The sequence below is a fragment of the Manihot esculenta genome, chromosome 3, assembly GCF_001659605.2.
Source record: "Manihot esculenta cultivar AM560-2 chromosome 3, M.esculenta_v8, whole genome shotgun sequence".
Taxonomy (NCBI): Eukaryota; Viridiplantae; Streptophyta; class Magnoliopsida; order Malpighiales; family Euphorbiaceae; genus Manihot; species Manihot esculenta.
In genome coordinates, this window is record NC_035163.2 from 17,792,057 (window position 1) to 17,807,930 (window position 15,874).

At 35.8% G+C, this 15,874-nt stretch overlaps 1 protein-coding gene across 6 annotated transcripts; it reads left to right on the forward strand.

Moving 5' to 3' along the window:
* Positions 1-1,529: 1,529 nt before the first annotated feature.
* LOC110611420 (peptidyl-tRNA hydrolase, mitochondrial) lies at positions 1,530-14,667 on the forward strand. 6 transcript variants are annotated; one of them, XM_021751746.2, is made up of 9 exons: positions 1,530-1,870; positions 2,809-3,004; positions 3,094-3,181; positions 3,350-3,417; positions 11,494-11,544; positions 11,627-11,700; positions 14,011-14,069; positions 14,149-14,225; positions 14,353-14,667. In XM_021751746.2, exons 2-9 carry the CDS (start codon positions 2,897-2,899, stop codon positions 14,476-14,478), a joined length of 651 nt encoding a protein of 216 aa, XP_021607438.1. In that variant the 5' UTR covers positions 1,530-1,870; positions 2,809-2,896; the 3' UTR covers positions 14,479-14,667. The 6 variants fall into 6 exon arrangements, with proteins under 6 accessions (XP_021607438.1, XP_021607437.1, XP_043810720.1 ...); XM_021751745.2 differs by having other exon boundaries at positions 1,531-1,910; XM_043954785.1 differs by having other exon boundaries at positions 1,532-1,925.
* Positions 14,668-15,874: the final 1,207 nt, after the last annotated feature.

The window sequence follows — 15,874 nt, forward strand, 5'->3', positions numbered from 1 at the left end:
TTTAATTATTTTTTTAAAGAGAAATTAATTAGTCGGATATTTTTTTAGATCATTATTATTATGTACTTTTTAATCATTTTTGTTTTTATTTATATTTTTTATTTTTTATTTTTTAAATTTAAGTATTTAGTAAACTGGAGGTAGAATGCGCTGGTGCACTCAAGAATGAAATTTTTACATTTTTCCATTTTTAATCTGATTTATGGCTAATTGCTCCCATTTATTTTCGTGTTTTTTAAGACATTCTCCTTGATTAGAAACAATTTTAAACTGAGTAACAAACATATTTATATAATTTAAATAAAAAATAAAAAAGCTTCATAAATAAAATACATATGATAATGACTTGATAAATAAAATGCACATAATAATGACAACAGCAATAATAATTTATAAATTTAATTTTTTCAAATTAATTTATAATCTATAATTTTATATCTACCGTGAGAAAGAGTAGAATATTGACTTAGATATAAGATTACAAATTTATTTTTTTATATTTTTATTTAAAAATATTTAAATTATTGGATAATTATTAAAAACTTATATTAATATTTAACATAAATTATTAACAACTTATATTAATATTTAGCAAGTTTTGTATTCTTGTCAAATATTAATTTTTATTTCGATTAAAATTTAATTTTTATCAACTTTTTAATTCTAAAATTTTAATGGTTTTTTCATTAATTTTAATTAAATTAGTATTTTAACTTTAATTTTAATTTAAAAAATGAAAAAGTGAAGAATATAAATTAATTTTAATTTTAAATTAGTACATCTAAATTCTATCTTTTAAAAATTTAGTGCTTTTTATTTTTAGCCATAAATTAATAATTTTTTTTTAATAAAGAAGAGAAATATCATTAATTCAAAGCGATAAAAAAAAAACTATATGAGGAGGAATAACATGAATCCAAACTCCTTGACCTGACTCAGAAACAAAACCACATCTTGCTTCTTTATAACTTTCTTTATAACTGGATAGAAGCAATTTATAATTTTGAACCAAAAGACTAAAAGGTGATAAATCATCTAACGAAGCATTGTTAATGGACACAACAAGAACCTGAGCATCTGATTTGAAAAAAACTCGATCCCATCCGCACTCTTTAATCCAGCTCAATGCCTCTCGAAAAACTATTGTCTCAGCACACTTAACCTCTATCTGACTGCAAAATTGCGAATTTAAAGAGATATCAATATTTACCTTAATCCAACCTTGCAGTGGAGGAGACTTAATTAAAGTAAAGAACAAATAAAATAATTTAATTTGATATTGATTATTAATTTCTATAAGATTAATTTTGAGCCCTTAAATTAAAAAATAAAAAAAATGTCCTAAATTAATCTTCACTTATTTTCCCTCGTTAATTTTTTTGTTATTGGATTTAGGAATTTGGAGTCTATATATACCAAGATTTTTCTACTAAATTTGAAGGGAGAACATTAGAAATTAGGGTTATTAATTATAACTTGGGGAAAAATGGAGGGGTAAGCTGAAATTTACCAAGAGAATAGAGCTCCTCTATCCAAAAACGACCCCGCTTCCGTTCGAACAGAGGACCCTTCCTCGTTCTCCAAGCTCAAACACCATTACCCCACGCCACTCCGACACTCTTGAGCTCACTCTGGGCGCCAGTACCCGTTTTCAGTCCCTTCATTCAAAACCCCCTCTTTCCTTACGACACCCACTGCACCCTCCCCATCTCGACCAGAAGCGCCGCCGTCCCGCCAGCACATCAATCACGAAGCCCCAATCTCCCTAAATCAGCCTCTTCTGAACTCACCCAAACCCGTTTTCACCGCCCCCACGGTTCTTGCAATCCCAGCCTTCACGCATCTCTGGTTTCGACAGCTTCAGTATGAGGTAGTCTGCCCCTTACAGCCCCAAACCTCTATTCCGAGAGGTACCAGCGTTTCAGGCCAGCCACATACTTCACCTTCAGCTTCTCAGTCCAGAGACTTGGTATTCTCTTTCTTTATTTTCTGTTTTGTGAATGGATGCAAACATCATTTCCCAATTTGATCCTGAATTCTCCTGACTTTGAGACTTATTAACATTTAATCAGTGGATTATAATGGAAATATTCATATTTGACATCTTGTAGTTGGGATGATGTAACTCGGAAATCACTCTCTATTTGTGCTGTATTCAGTTGGCTGTTCTTGTTCATGCTGTGACACTATGGTTCCCTGTATGAGACACTAGTAGTCAAAGTTCTAAATTTCTCTTTGGTTGCTGTTGTGTCTTGGAGCTTCATTAGGCTGTCATTTCTGTTCAATCCCTACATGTTTGTTACACGACAGTTTATGGTTAAGGATTGCTTTGTTGCTAACTTGCCAACTATGTGAGTGTTATTTTAGTGGTACAATGAAATCACGATTCATGGGTACTTGTACTGTATATGTTTCAAAACTTTGGAACTGCCACTTGAGGTTGGTTGTGAAATGTGTAAATGTGTTAATGTGGTGTGGATGTGAGGAAGCAGATATTTAAAGTGTTGGCGTAGGCCTGGACGGCATTTTAAAAATTTATTTCTGATCAGCTATTTTTGGGAGTAAAGCTGGCTCTTGATAATTGTTAATGCATGTCTCAAATGGATTTGAGAATTTTTAAAGTGGATTATTTTTGGGCTTTAGTTATAATTAGGCATTTAATATTGGAAGATTAACTTAATCTTGATTATTGATTATTAACAAGTATTTTAAAGTAAACTTTGAATTTTTTTTTTAATTGGCATTCTTTTCCCTTAACATGGGGCTAAATTGACATGAATTTGATTTGTTTAATTTTATTCATCACAGGTGAGAAGAAATTTAATTGAAGGGCAAAAGCATTTTCTTGGCCTTTCTATTGCACTGAAGTGGAAGGAGTTGGAACATATGAGATGAGATGCTTCACAGAGTTTCTAGGTGTTGCTTCTGCACTGCTGTTGCACGACCATGGCTTTTTGTTGGCTTGGGAAATCCTGGCGAGAAATTCAAAGGAACTCGACATAATGTATTATACTATAATCATTCATGTCAAAGCTCTAATTTTAAGTTTGTTTATCATTATTTAACTTCTAAATTCCATTATTTTGCTTCAAGCAGGTGGGTTTTGATATGATTGATGCATTTGCTGAATCACAAGGGGTTTTGATGAATACAGTTCATTGCAAAGCTATCTTTGGAGAAGGCTTGTGAACTTCTTTCTAAGCTTTATTTCAAAAGTGCAAATATGCATACACATTGCACACACAAATTCATTCTTCCACATGCATGCTCTCTCTCTCTCACACACATACAGACACACACACACAAATAGTCAACTATGTGTTCTTAAAGGTTTCATAATTCATGTCAGGTTTTGTTGGTGAAGCACCATTTCTTCTTGCAAAGCCTCAAACTTACATGAATCTGAGTGGTGAATCTGTAAGTGGTTACCATAGTTTAAAATGTACTTCATATAGTCGAGGCTTATTATTAAACTATAGGGATGCAATTTGTAATATACAACAATACATAATATTTTTTTCTTTTTTTCTTTTTTTTGGAAAAATATGTTATACAAGTCATTAGTTCATTATCAATGGTGTGATGAAAATTATATAAAATCAAATTCATAAAGTTTCCTCAATTCTCACATTCTTAGGGACAAGAATGTACTAATGGGGACAATATTGTTACATATAAGAGGAAGAGATTCAGGATAAGGGTAGTTTTGGAAGAAATAATTAGATTGTTCTAGAAAGGCGGGAAATAGAAAAGTGATAGTTTGCTATTCTGTTGAAAGGAAGCATAAAAGGGCGCTAGAAGAGTTTGTTAGGATTCTAGAAATTTGAATGAATTTAAACTTTTGTCATTTCCTCCCTAATTCTCTCTTTCTCACTCTTTTCTCTCCATCCTTTCCCTCTTCATTCCTCAAATCTCCCTAATTCCTTCTTCTATTCTTTAAACATTTCTCTTTCCGTGACAGATCCTTTGTGATGTAAAATTACGTTCCTGTATTGGACAAAATTTATTATAAATTAAATCTTGAAATAATGTAATTCATTGTGAATGCAGTCTGCATTTAGAAGTATACTCACAAAATGTTGACCACATAATTTTAGCCACGTGTGTTTATTTTAAATAAAATAGCTGGAAATTGTGCCAAATGTTTTTATGTATGAACATGTTATGTTGCCTATTTATTTGGATATGTACCTGGGATACTTAATGCAATATGAAAGTAGATGGTAGTATTGCTATTGTTGTTGTGACACGGGCTGGTTATGACGCTCTAGTCTATAGAAGAAGTTGAGATATGTGCTATTCACCTTGTATGGTTTACTTTGTCAAGGCTGGAATATTTGGTTTTTAAGTTGTATTCAAACTATTACATTTTAATGACAATTTGAGGTATTATTCAACAATTGAGTTTATATTGAGATAACAATGACTTAATAGGGGCTTTGATGGCCTTGAGTCTAAGTCCTAGCGTCGAACAAACTTCGTTAATGAAGCATGGTGAAAGATTTTTTGTATCTAGAAAAAAAGCTTTGGGACTGCCTATTTATGAGGGTAGGGAAGCTAATGATTCCATCGCCTATTTTTTCGAGGTGAAAAGCTTGGCAATACTCTCAGGTTCTTTAAACCAATAGCCATTGAAATGGTGGGATTTTCCATGGGGGAGACACCACAATGTGGTTTTATGATCAAACAAAGCCTCAAATGGCTTACATGATTCGGGCACAATTCTTTGAACAAAGCCTCAATCGAAATGAAAAGATGCATGAGTTTTAAAAGTTGACATAGAAAGAGAAATCTATCTCGGAGTACTTTTGATAATTCAAAAAACTGATCAAATTAACACCATAGTTGCCATCGAAGAAATGGAGGTGGAAGTGGAACAATTTGTCAATGGACTTAAAAAGGAGTAAACTGCATTTATTACTGTTAAATTTGAGATAGGTTTAACTCACTTTAAAAGCTAGCTCAAGGGGAGGAGTGCCTAAAGCCTTTATAAGGGGCACATTAATCCTATCCCAAATCGATTTGGGATTCAACACTCTCTCTTACGTCCATATTTACACCCATACTACATTTGAGTGTGAAACATTTACGGGTGGCCCAATGTCGTTGGAGAGGCTTTGATACCATATTAAATCGGGTGTGGTCTAACTACCCCAAAAGTTAGCTCAAAGGAGTATCTAAGGCCCATGCGTTGAATCTCACATCGGTTTGGGATAGGGTAATGTGCCACTTATAAGGGCCTTAGACACCCTCCCTCCCTCTTGATCTAGCTTTTGGTGAGTCAAACTTGACCCAAATTAAACAATCACTTGTCCATGGATGGACATCAAATCAACATGTGACTGATATGGTTGCGAGTTAGATAAAAAGCTAAAACCAAAATTGGGGGAACCCAACAGTAAGAACTAAGAAGGCTAGGAGGGAACCACAATAATCCTCTAGCTGCAACTCCATTTACAAACCTGGGAAATAATAATGACAATAGAGCAAAAGGATAAAGAGTTTCAAGGGCAACTCATCACAATCTAGCAACTTCCTAAGTGGTACTTCTCTCGACCTATTTTGCCTGAATGCTCCAATTATGGTAAAAGATATTTAGGTGCTTGTGATGTATGTTTTAAATGTGGACAAAGGGGGGACTTTCAACAAGATTGTCCTAATGCAGCACAGGAGTCAATGTTCAGAGTAGCCCAACCAACATATAAGAATAATGCAACAAGTGGATTGCCTTTTAAGCCAATTTAGCAATGCATCTGGCTTAACTTGAGATGCTAGAAGAGAAGCTGGAATGGGAGGCTAATACAAAGCAACAAGCAAGGAGGTTATGGACAAACTCGAGTGTTCACACTGAGGCATCATGATGCTTAAGCATCAAATTTAGTTGTCAAGTGTGACTCTAGCTTGTTCCAATAAGACTTCCAATGCCATGCAGTCCTTTATATCACATTCTTTTGTTGCAAAACTTCAATGATTGCCTTCTAGTTGGGATCCCCTTTATTAGCAGCCACACCACTAAATGGGCCATCATTGACAATGAACAACAATATACTTATCATGCCCAGTTTGAATAGGAGAAAAAGATCTCCTAGCTAATCTAGTGTTTCTAAGTGTCACCGACTTTGATGTAATATTTTGAATAGATTGATTGTCTTGATTTTATGCCAAAATGGATTTGTTTTGATGTTTTTAATCCAAATTTTGCCTATAATGTTGGATTTTAATGTAAAAAATAAGTGGGTTGGTGCTGCTATAGTAACTCGTAGTCACTTCATCAACCACTATAGGGACTTACTATGATCAACAGTACCAACTCTTATTTTATCGTATACCTCCAAATTTAAAAAATGTGCTAAATATTCATGAGTTTTAGAAATATATGAAACTTGAGCGAGAAATTTTGGAAAAATTCCTAATTTTATTTTGATGCATACTTGGTAAATTTTCAGATTTCTCACTCTTTATCTGATCCTTGACAATTTGAGATTGTAGAAATATAATATTTTGTTGTTGTTTCACAATAGAGATTACAACCTATTTATATATGAGAGACGGTATCTAAACAGGAAGGAAAATCAAGCCTATGATTATACAATCTAGAGATTAAGCAACTGACCCATCTATCAATATTTACTTCCTATATTAACATATTTACTTTCTATAACTTATAACACTCCCCCTCAAGTTGGATCATAAATATTAATCATGCCCAACTTGTTACATATATAATCAACTCGAGTCCCATTTAGAGTTTTAGTGAAAATATCTCCTAATTGTTCTCCAGTTCGGATATGTCCTGTTGATATTATCTTTTGTTGGACCTTTTCACGAACAAAATGACAATCAATCTCGATGTGTTTAGTCCTCTCGTGAAATACTGGATTGGAGGCAATGTGGATAGCTGCTTGATTATCACACCACAACTTAGCAGGCACCGAATTTGTGAACCCAACTTCTTCGAACAGTTGACGTACCCACAAGATTTCACAAACGGCTTGTGCCATGGCTCGATATTCAGATTCAGCACTAGAACAGGAGACCATATTTTGCTTCTTACTTTTCCATGAGACCAAGTTACCTCCCACAAAAACACAATACCCAGTAGTTGACCTCCTATCAACTTTCGAGCCTGCGCAATCAGCATCAGAAAAGTATTCAATATTTGAATGCCCATGGTTACCATAGAATAGGCCTCGCCCTGGGGCCCCTTTAAGGTAACAAAGAATCTGTCCCAGAGCATCCCACTGGGCAACAATAGGAGAAGACATAAACTGACTTACCACACTCACTGAATATGCAATATCAGGACGAGTCACCGTCAAATAATTCAGCTTGCCAACTAATCTTCTATAACTTCCAGGATCTGCAAATGGCTCACTGTCTTCTGTGGTAAGTTGAAGGTTAGAGGTCATTGGGGCACTACAAGGCTTAGCACTCAATTTTCCTGTTTCTGCTAACAAATCAAGAACATATTTTCTTTGAGATAAGAAGATGCCTTTCTTACACCGCATGACTTCGATTCTCAAGAAATATTTCAAGGATTGGGTCCTTTGTATGAAACTGTGTTTTAAGAAATTCTTTTAGGGATGTGATGCCAGCAATGCCACTTCCTGTAATAACGATATCATCCACATATACTACAAGCAGAATTACTCCACTATCAGAATTTCTATAAAACACTGAGTGATCACACTTACTTATCTTCATTCCAAACTGTTGGACCACCTCACTAAACCTGCCAAACCATGCCCGAGGACTCTGCTTCAAGCCATAAAGGGATTTTCAAAGTCTACAAACCTTACCTGACTCCCCCTGAGCAACAAAACCAGGTGGTTGCTCAATATAAACCTCCTCCTGAAGATCACCATGAAGAAAAGCATTTTTAATATCTAGTTGATGCAAAGGCCAATCATGAGTAGCCGCCAATGAAATAAACAATCGGACAGATGTGAGCTGGGCAACTGGGGAGAATGTATCAAAATAGTCAACTCCATAAGTTTGTGCATAACCTTTGGCCACTAAACGGGCCTTGAGGCGAGCAACAGATCCATCAAGGTTTACTTTCACTGCAAACACCCATTTGCACCCAATAGCCCGCTTTCCTGGGGGCAAGGACATCAACTCCCAAGTACCATTAGTGTCAAGGGCCATCATTTCCTCTTCCATTGCAGCACGCCAACCAAGATGGAACAAAGCCTCAATAACAGTTTTGGAAATTGAAATAGAATCTAAAGCAGTGACAAAACAACGAGAAAATGAGGATAATTGATCATAAGAGACACAAGATGAAATAGGATAAGTGCAAGTACGTTTACCTTTGTGAAGAGCAATGGGCAAATCCAAATCAAGGATCAGTGGGAGCAGGATCGGTCGACGAAGAAGCAGGTAGCGAAACGGAGTCAGAGTCCTCTAAGCGTCTGGAATACACATGAAAGATGGGAGGGCGACCTGGCACATGAGCGAAAGGTGTAGGAGTAGTCTGAGGAGACAGAGAGCGAACAGTGTATAACAGAAGGTCATTTTCCTCCTCCTGGGTGTTATAAACAGATGATGGCGGAAAAACCGGAGTGGGCTCAAAGAATGTTACATCCGCAGACACAAGATACCGATTCAGATCAGGAGAAAAACAACGATACCCTTTATGACGTCGAGAGTAGCCAAGGAAGACACATTTGAGTGATTTGGGATCCAATTTAGTAACCTGTGGACGAACATCACGAACAAAACAAGTACAACCAAAGATACGTGGCTCAATAGGAAACAAAGATTTAGTGGGAAACAAAATGTTATAAGGGATGACGCGGAACCCTATGGCACAAGCCTTAAATCCACACGCACAAGTAGATATGGAATCCAAAGATTTGATAAACCCACCTCCTATGGCATCCCACACTTAGAGAAGCTGAAACACTAATGATCGAAGGATTTAGATGAGAATCTGACAAACGCCACAACGAATAGTTGATAAGTAAGCCAAGATTCCTGGTGCAATTGATGAAAGCAAATCCTCACTCTCACTCTCACTCAAAGCAATACACGCCAAAGGCATGAGAAGAATTCTGAAATTTTGATTAAAAGCTCCTCTTACAATTGTTTCTTATCCTTATATAGTAAGGAGAAAAACAAATAAAACCCTAAGACACTCTTCTTGGACCTGACTTAAACACATAAGGCCCAAGCCCAATCACACACTAAAATAACACATAAGTATTAAAATATAAGCCCAAAACATGGCCCAACACTTTAAAACTTAAAAGATAAAGTATGGCCAGAATACAAGCCCAAACAAAGCTAAAATAAAACAAGTGTTAAATAATAACAATATAGCAAGCCCATCATAACAAAGCTGAATCTTCACAAAAGCCTTACTTGATCTTCACTTTAGGCTTCCCTTTGTGTAGTTTTAGCCCATAGGTTTGATTAGGCTCCCTAAGCCTATGATTGCAAGTGTTGCACCAAATCTGTCCCATATGAGTTGAAGCACGCCCCAAATATATATGGATCATATGAATATGATTTTGAACTCCTTTTAGATCTATTTGAATGACATAAGTTTGCTCCACACCATTGTTAGAAATTTGCCCTATTGGATCCGTATCAAGGGATATCACCATGAAGGATGGAGGAAGGCATGCGATTGATCAAAAAACAAGCAGTGGATACAGTATCAGCCCAAAAACATTTAGGTACCTTCATTTGGAATAAGAGGGCTCTGGCTACTTCAAGAAGATGTCGATTTTTTCTTTCAGCAACTCCATTTTGTGAAGGAGTGGCAACACAAGAAGACTGATGAAGAATCCCTTTTTGTAACAAATAAGATTGAAATTCCCTAGAGAGATGCTCTTTAGCATTATCACTTTGCAATATGCGGATGGCAGTATTGAATTGGGTTTGGATTTCAGCATAAAATGCACAAAAAATAGAAAATAATTCTGAACGACTCTTCATTAAAAATAACCAAGTAGTACGAGAGAAATCATCAACAAAAATAACAAAATACTTAAAGCCAGACTTAGACACAACAGGACAAGGACCCCAAACATCTGAATGGACTAACTCAAAGGGGGACGAAGCCCGTTTATTGACTTGAGACAGTGTAGGTAAACGATGATGTTTGGCAAATTGGACAAAGAATGAAACTGTGGACATAACTTCTTCAAAGCCGAGAGAGAAGGATGCCCCAAATGACAATGAACGTCAAAAGGTGTTAAACGCGTGGAGCATACCAGAGATCGAGGTAGTTGCTGATCCAAGACGTAAAGACCCTCTGACTCACGCCCTCTACCAATAATCTGCTTTGTCGAAAGATCCTGAAAAACACAGTGATCAGGAAAGAATGAGACACAACAATTCAATGCACGAGTGAGTTTACTCACGGAAAGCAAATTAAACACGAACTTAGGAAGACATAATATAGAGGATACAGAAAGAGAAGGGGTTAAGTTGACATGACCAGAACCCATGACAAAAGATTTAGTGCCATCAGCAAGAGTAACATAAGAAGGCGATGTATGAGACTCAAGATTGGACAAAAGGTTAGAATTACCTAACATATGATCGGTAGCACCAGAATCAATAACCCATTTGGAGGATGAAGACACAAGACATGCAGTAGAATTACCTGACTCGGCAATTGCAGTGATAGAGGAGGAATTAGAGGATTTTAAAGATACCTGGTATTGGATGAATTGTGCATACTCATCTGCAGATATCAAAATTCCCTGATCGGAAGATCCATTCAATTTGTGTTCTGTGATTTTAGTCATCATAGGAATCACATCAGTTACGGTGGTGGTTTTAACTTCAGCCATAAGGACAACCAACCCAAAACAATAGCAACAAAAGAAACACAGAATCAGAAAACAGTACTCGACGTGAACAGTACCGATGAACAGTACACGTGAACAGTACTGATGAACAGTGTCGATAAACAGTACATGTGAACAGTACCCCCGAATATGAATAGTACCTAAAACACCTCCACCCAACAGCCGAACGGCAAACAAACCTCAAATCTGACAAGGGAATGGTGTGGCGACTTCGGCGATGGTGAGATCCAAATGTTACCTTTTATGGGTAACCCAAATGAACAGAACCCTAAGTCTAAGAAAATTTTTAAAACTTGACGAGAGAAAAAATTAAATCTCTACGAGAGTGACTCTGATACTATGTTAAATTTGGGTCAAGCTTAACTCACCCCAAAAGCTAGTTCAAGGGGGAGGAGTGCCTATAGCTCATATAAGGGGCACATTACCCTTTCCACAACCACCGATATGGGATTCAACACACCCCTCACGCCTAGAATTTTTACTGGTGCGTGGCACATTTATGGGGCGCCCAACATCGGATGGGGAGGCTTTACTTTCTATAACTTATAACAGAGATAAATTATGGAAAGCGTAGCGAATGTTTGAAAGTTATTGATCTGAGTTATCAGTAGGTTTTCAATGTATAAAATCTAATAAAAATAATTGCTTGTATATTTCTTAAATGCAGACTGGGCCACTTGCGGCTTACTATAAGCTACCTCTGAATCGTGTCATTGTGGTAATCTGCTTGCTCCTAGCATATTTTCTTGAATTGTTTGGTAGGTATTTCATTTTGCATATCTGATGTTCTGCAATTCTAGGTTCATGATGATATGGACTTGCCATGTGGAGTGCTTCGACTTCAACACAAAGGAGGACATGGAAGGCACAATGGGTATGGTTATTTAGTGCATGCTTCCTCGATACTAATAGAGGAATATGCAAACAATTATACAAATAATATGTTCAACGGTTGTCAAATTGTGCTTATAGGTTAGAGGCATGCAAAGTGGGTGGATGCTTGAGGGCAGAGGGGGAGGGGGAAGAAATAAAATCAATTAGTTTCAGTTATTATAATGCATCATCCATCAATGATGCCATCCCTTGTAGTCCAAGACATGGGCTGGTTTTTGTTCAATTTGGGCTGGAATTGCTAGTTTGATGGGCTTGGGCTCCTTGGTTCGATTTGGTTTTGGTTCAAAATGGTTCAGTTCAACTGCTATGGTTTGAAACAGTTTCAATTCGGTTTCAGTTCTGGTTCTGGCTTGACTTTGCTTTGAAATTTTAAAGTTACAATTACATTAATATCTATTGCGCTATAATATATGGATTTAGAAGATGTAGGGGGGAGGCCCGTAATGGCCCTCCAAACGAATGGTCTTTCTTCGGTACATGAGGTGAATTTGTTTGGCGGTTCCATTCCTGATATTGACCGGTTTGGTTCCAGTCCGGTTCACAATTCGAATAAGATTGTGGCCAGGTCTAAGCCTTGATGTGTGATTTGAGATGGATATTCATTGTAGTTTTCCAAATTTTACCCCATGTTTAGAATCAAGAAAGTTGCAAAAATTCAATTCAATTGATTTTTTTTATCAATTCTCATGTTTGTAATGAAAGAACTTATATCTTTTTTAATTTAGAAAATTTTTTTATTTCAATTCATGTATAATTGTGTAAGAATTCATTTGAATTTCTTTTCTTGCAAATGATTGATTTAATATAGGGCTGAGCACTGTTCGGTTCGAACCGAATAAACCGACCGAACCGATTTAATTTAATAATTTGGTTCGGTTTTAAAATAAAATCAGTTCGGTTCGGTTTTAATTTTTAGAAATTTCGGGTTGGTTGGTTCGGTTCGGTTTTGGAGTCAAAATAATTCGGTCGAACCGAACCGACCGATTTAATTTTAAACGCAGCGTTTTATTATAGGTTATATCAATTCACTTCCTATCCCTCGTCATTCTTCACGCGGCGCATACCTTGTCTCTCTCAAACCAAATCCCTAATCTCCATCCTTCGCGTCTTCAATCCGTAGCCACAGCCACCCACCCCAGTCGTTAGTCCCACAGCCACCCACCGGCCACCCACCCTGCCACCCTTCGCGTCTCTCTCTCACGGCCATCGCTCGCGTCTCTCTCTCTCATAGCCGTCGCTCGCGAGACTCTTTTCACTCACCCTGCCACCCTTCGCGTCTCTCTCTCACGGCCATCGCTCGCGTCTCTCTCTCTCATAGCCGTCGCTCGCGAGACTCTTTTCACTGTAAGTTTCATGAACTTAGCTTGTAAGTTTAGCTTGTAAGTTTCAGTGATTCACAACCGTCTCTCTCACAGGCTGTAGAACAACACTCTAAATACTCAAAGAAGGTTCAGTTGCTCAGTCTCATCGTGTTGGTAGAGTTAGCTCAGGTATTTTTTTTTTAAGAAAATTTTTTGGTGAGTAATTTCTGGGTTCTTTCTAGGATGAAATTTGGTTGCTGTAAGTGTTTGAATTATGCTTTTTGGGTTTTGTTTTGAGTGTTTTGGTATTGTGTTTCTGATAAATTTTGTTGCTACTTTGATCTGTTAGTGTTTTGCTGATTTCTTTTTTCCTTTAGTTTTAGTGCTACAGTTCATTTGATGGATTTACTGCTTGTGGAACTGCGTCTTGTTTATGTTATTTGGTCCAAATTATAATATAATTCAATGAAATTAGAAAAAAAAGTTCAAAAATCGGTTTCGAACCGAACCGAACCGAACCGGTTCGGTTCGATTCGGTTCGGTTTTCTATCTTATTTGGTTCGGTTCGGTTTACATTTTGAAACAATTCGGTTAATTCGGTTTTGGCCGGTTCGATTCGGTACCGAACCGAACCGACCGATGCACACCCCTAATTTAATATCTCTAACCCCTCCTGGGGTTTGATAATGCCATTCCTGGTATTTGATTCAAGACAGATTTTATTTTCCATATTGAAACATTAATGTCCTATTGCCATGGTAGTTCTACGTCCTAAGGACTGTACATTAATTTGGTTTTGTAGGCAACTCCAAATTTGTTGTAGACATGCGAGCTGCTAGGTTCAATGACCAGTGAGCTGTTAACGGCTTAGAATTATACTCAATGCTTGGTTTTTTGATGAATAAACCATTTATCCTTTTGTTATTCTCACTGTTTATCATTTTCAAACATTTGTGCATGATCCTTTTCATTGTATTTCTTCTTTCCAGTCTGAAAAGTGTCATCTATCATTTTCGAGGAAATAGAGAATTTGCTCGGCTGAGAATCGGTAAGTTTGACACCTCACATCATTTTGTTTCCTTCCTGGATTCCCTCTACAACCTAAATTATTTTCATATTATTCTTAGGAATTGGGAGGCCTCCGGGTCAAATGGATCCCAAAGCTTTCTTGTTACAGAAGTTCAATGCAACTTTTCGAGAGCGAGTAAGTTGGTATTTGAAAATAAGCTTGACGAATTTTGATACTTCGTTACGATATTTGTTCATTGGCTATAACATCATTTCTCTCACAAAATCCTCATTATGTTGTATGCTTTTTCTTTTTGAACAAGATTGATACTGCCATACCAGAGGGAGTTGGTGCATTAAAATGCCTTTTATCAAAAGGCTTGAAAGATTGTGCAACACATTTCAACCAAGAACAGAAGTACAAGCATTTAAGATCAGAGCACGCCTAGGCTAGGTGTTGGATTTATTTTACATAATTTCACTGATCCTTAGATGTGTTGAAACTCTTTCTGAAGAATTCTCTTTTATGAATATAGTTGTCCGCCCAAATATTGTGGGCGTATCAGAGGTAAAAGTTGAAAGTTTTACCATTTTTTTTAATGATTACATCCTGATTTTTTATTTAAAATTTTGAACAATAATACTCGTTTCAATTTTATTGTAATTATGGTAGAACACATAAATTAATTTTGATCAAAGCTACCCATCATTAAGGTCAAGTTACTAGTTGGGAAATCTAACAAGTGACAAATTATGCATTATGTAGTAGTAATGGAGTTTTTGATTAAAATTAATTTAAGTGTTTGAGACCTTGATAACAAGGGCCAATGCATAATTTAAGACAGATTTCAATGTTTTCTCCGAAATATGTTGGGTGATTTGCTAGGGTTTTCTCAAGGGTAACTCTACGTAACGAATTTAATTATCTCAAATAGTATCTGAACTCATCTACTTTTATATATTTTAAAATTTTGTTAATAGACTTATAAATTAATTAATTTGAAAATATAGGGTAAGTTATAGTTTAGTAAAATTTACCATTTAGTTCGGTTGAAATGAAACATTGAAAACTGAAAATCTTAATTGATACAAAAATGAATTTCATTTACCTCATCAAACCCATAAATCATCGAAATAAGAAACCATAATCAACCCAAACAAAGCAATCAAATATACAATTGTAGAAATTTAATTGAGAATTCTTTTTAAAAAAGAAAGACAGGTGTGTGCTGCTGCAGTTGAGGGGTATGCACCATACATACAACACTACGTCCAGTATCCTGCAGTGGTGCAGCCTGCTATGCTGTGTTCAAAGGTCTTGCGGGTCTATGGGCTGCGTCCAGTACTGTAGTTCAGTGTAAACTAGGAATTGAATTAATTTAAAAATTTAATTTGATTTTTTATTCATTTTGATTCGGTTCAATTTTTAATTTTAAAATTTTTAATTATTTTGATTCGATTTAATTTTAATCAGAAAAAATTAAAAAAATCGAACCGAACTGATTAGTGAAAATAATATATAAATTAAATCTTATTAAAGATAAAATATTCTAATTAAATTTTAAAATATTAAAATAAAATGTAAAAAATAAAAAATTTATTAAAAATTCAAACTGATCAAATCGAATCGAACTGAATTAGATCGATTCAGTTCGATTCAAATTTTAATCAAAATCAATTCAATTTGATTTTTATAAATACTAAAATTTTAATTTTCAATTTATTTAATTTAATTTAATTTAAAACTGAACTAACCAAATGTTCGCTCTACCTGATAGCGATCTCTAGAAGCATAAATTCCAAAGATAACTCAGTGATTGCATTAGCAATTATGGAAATATTTGT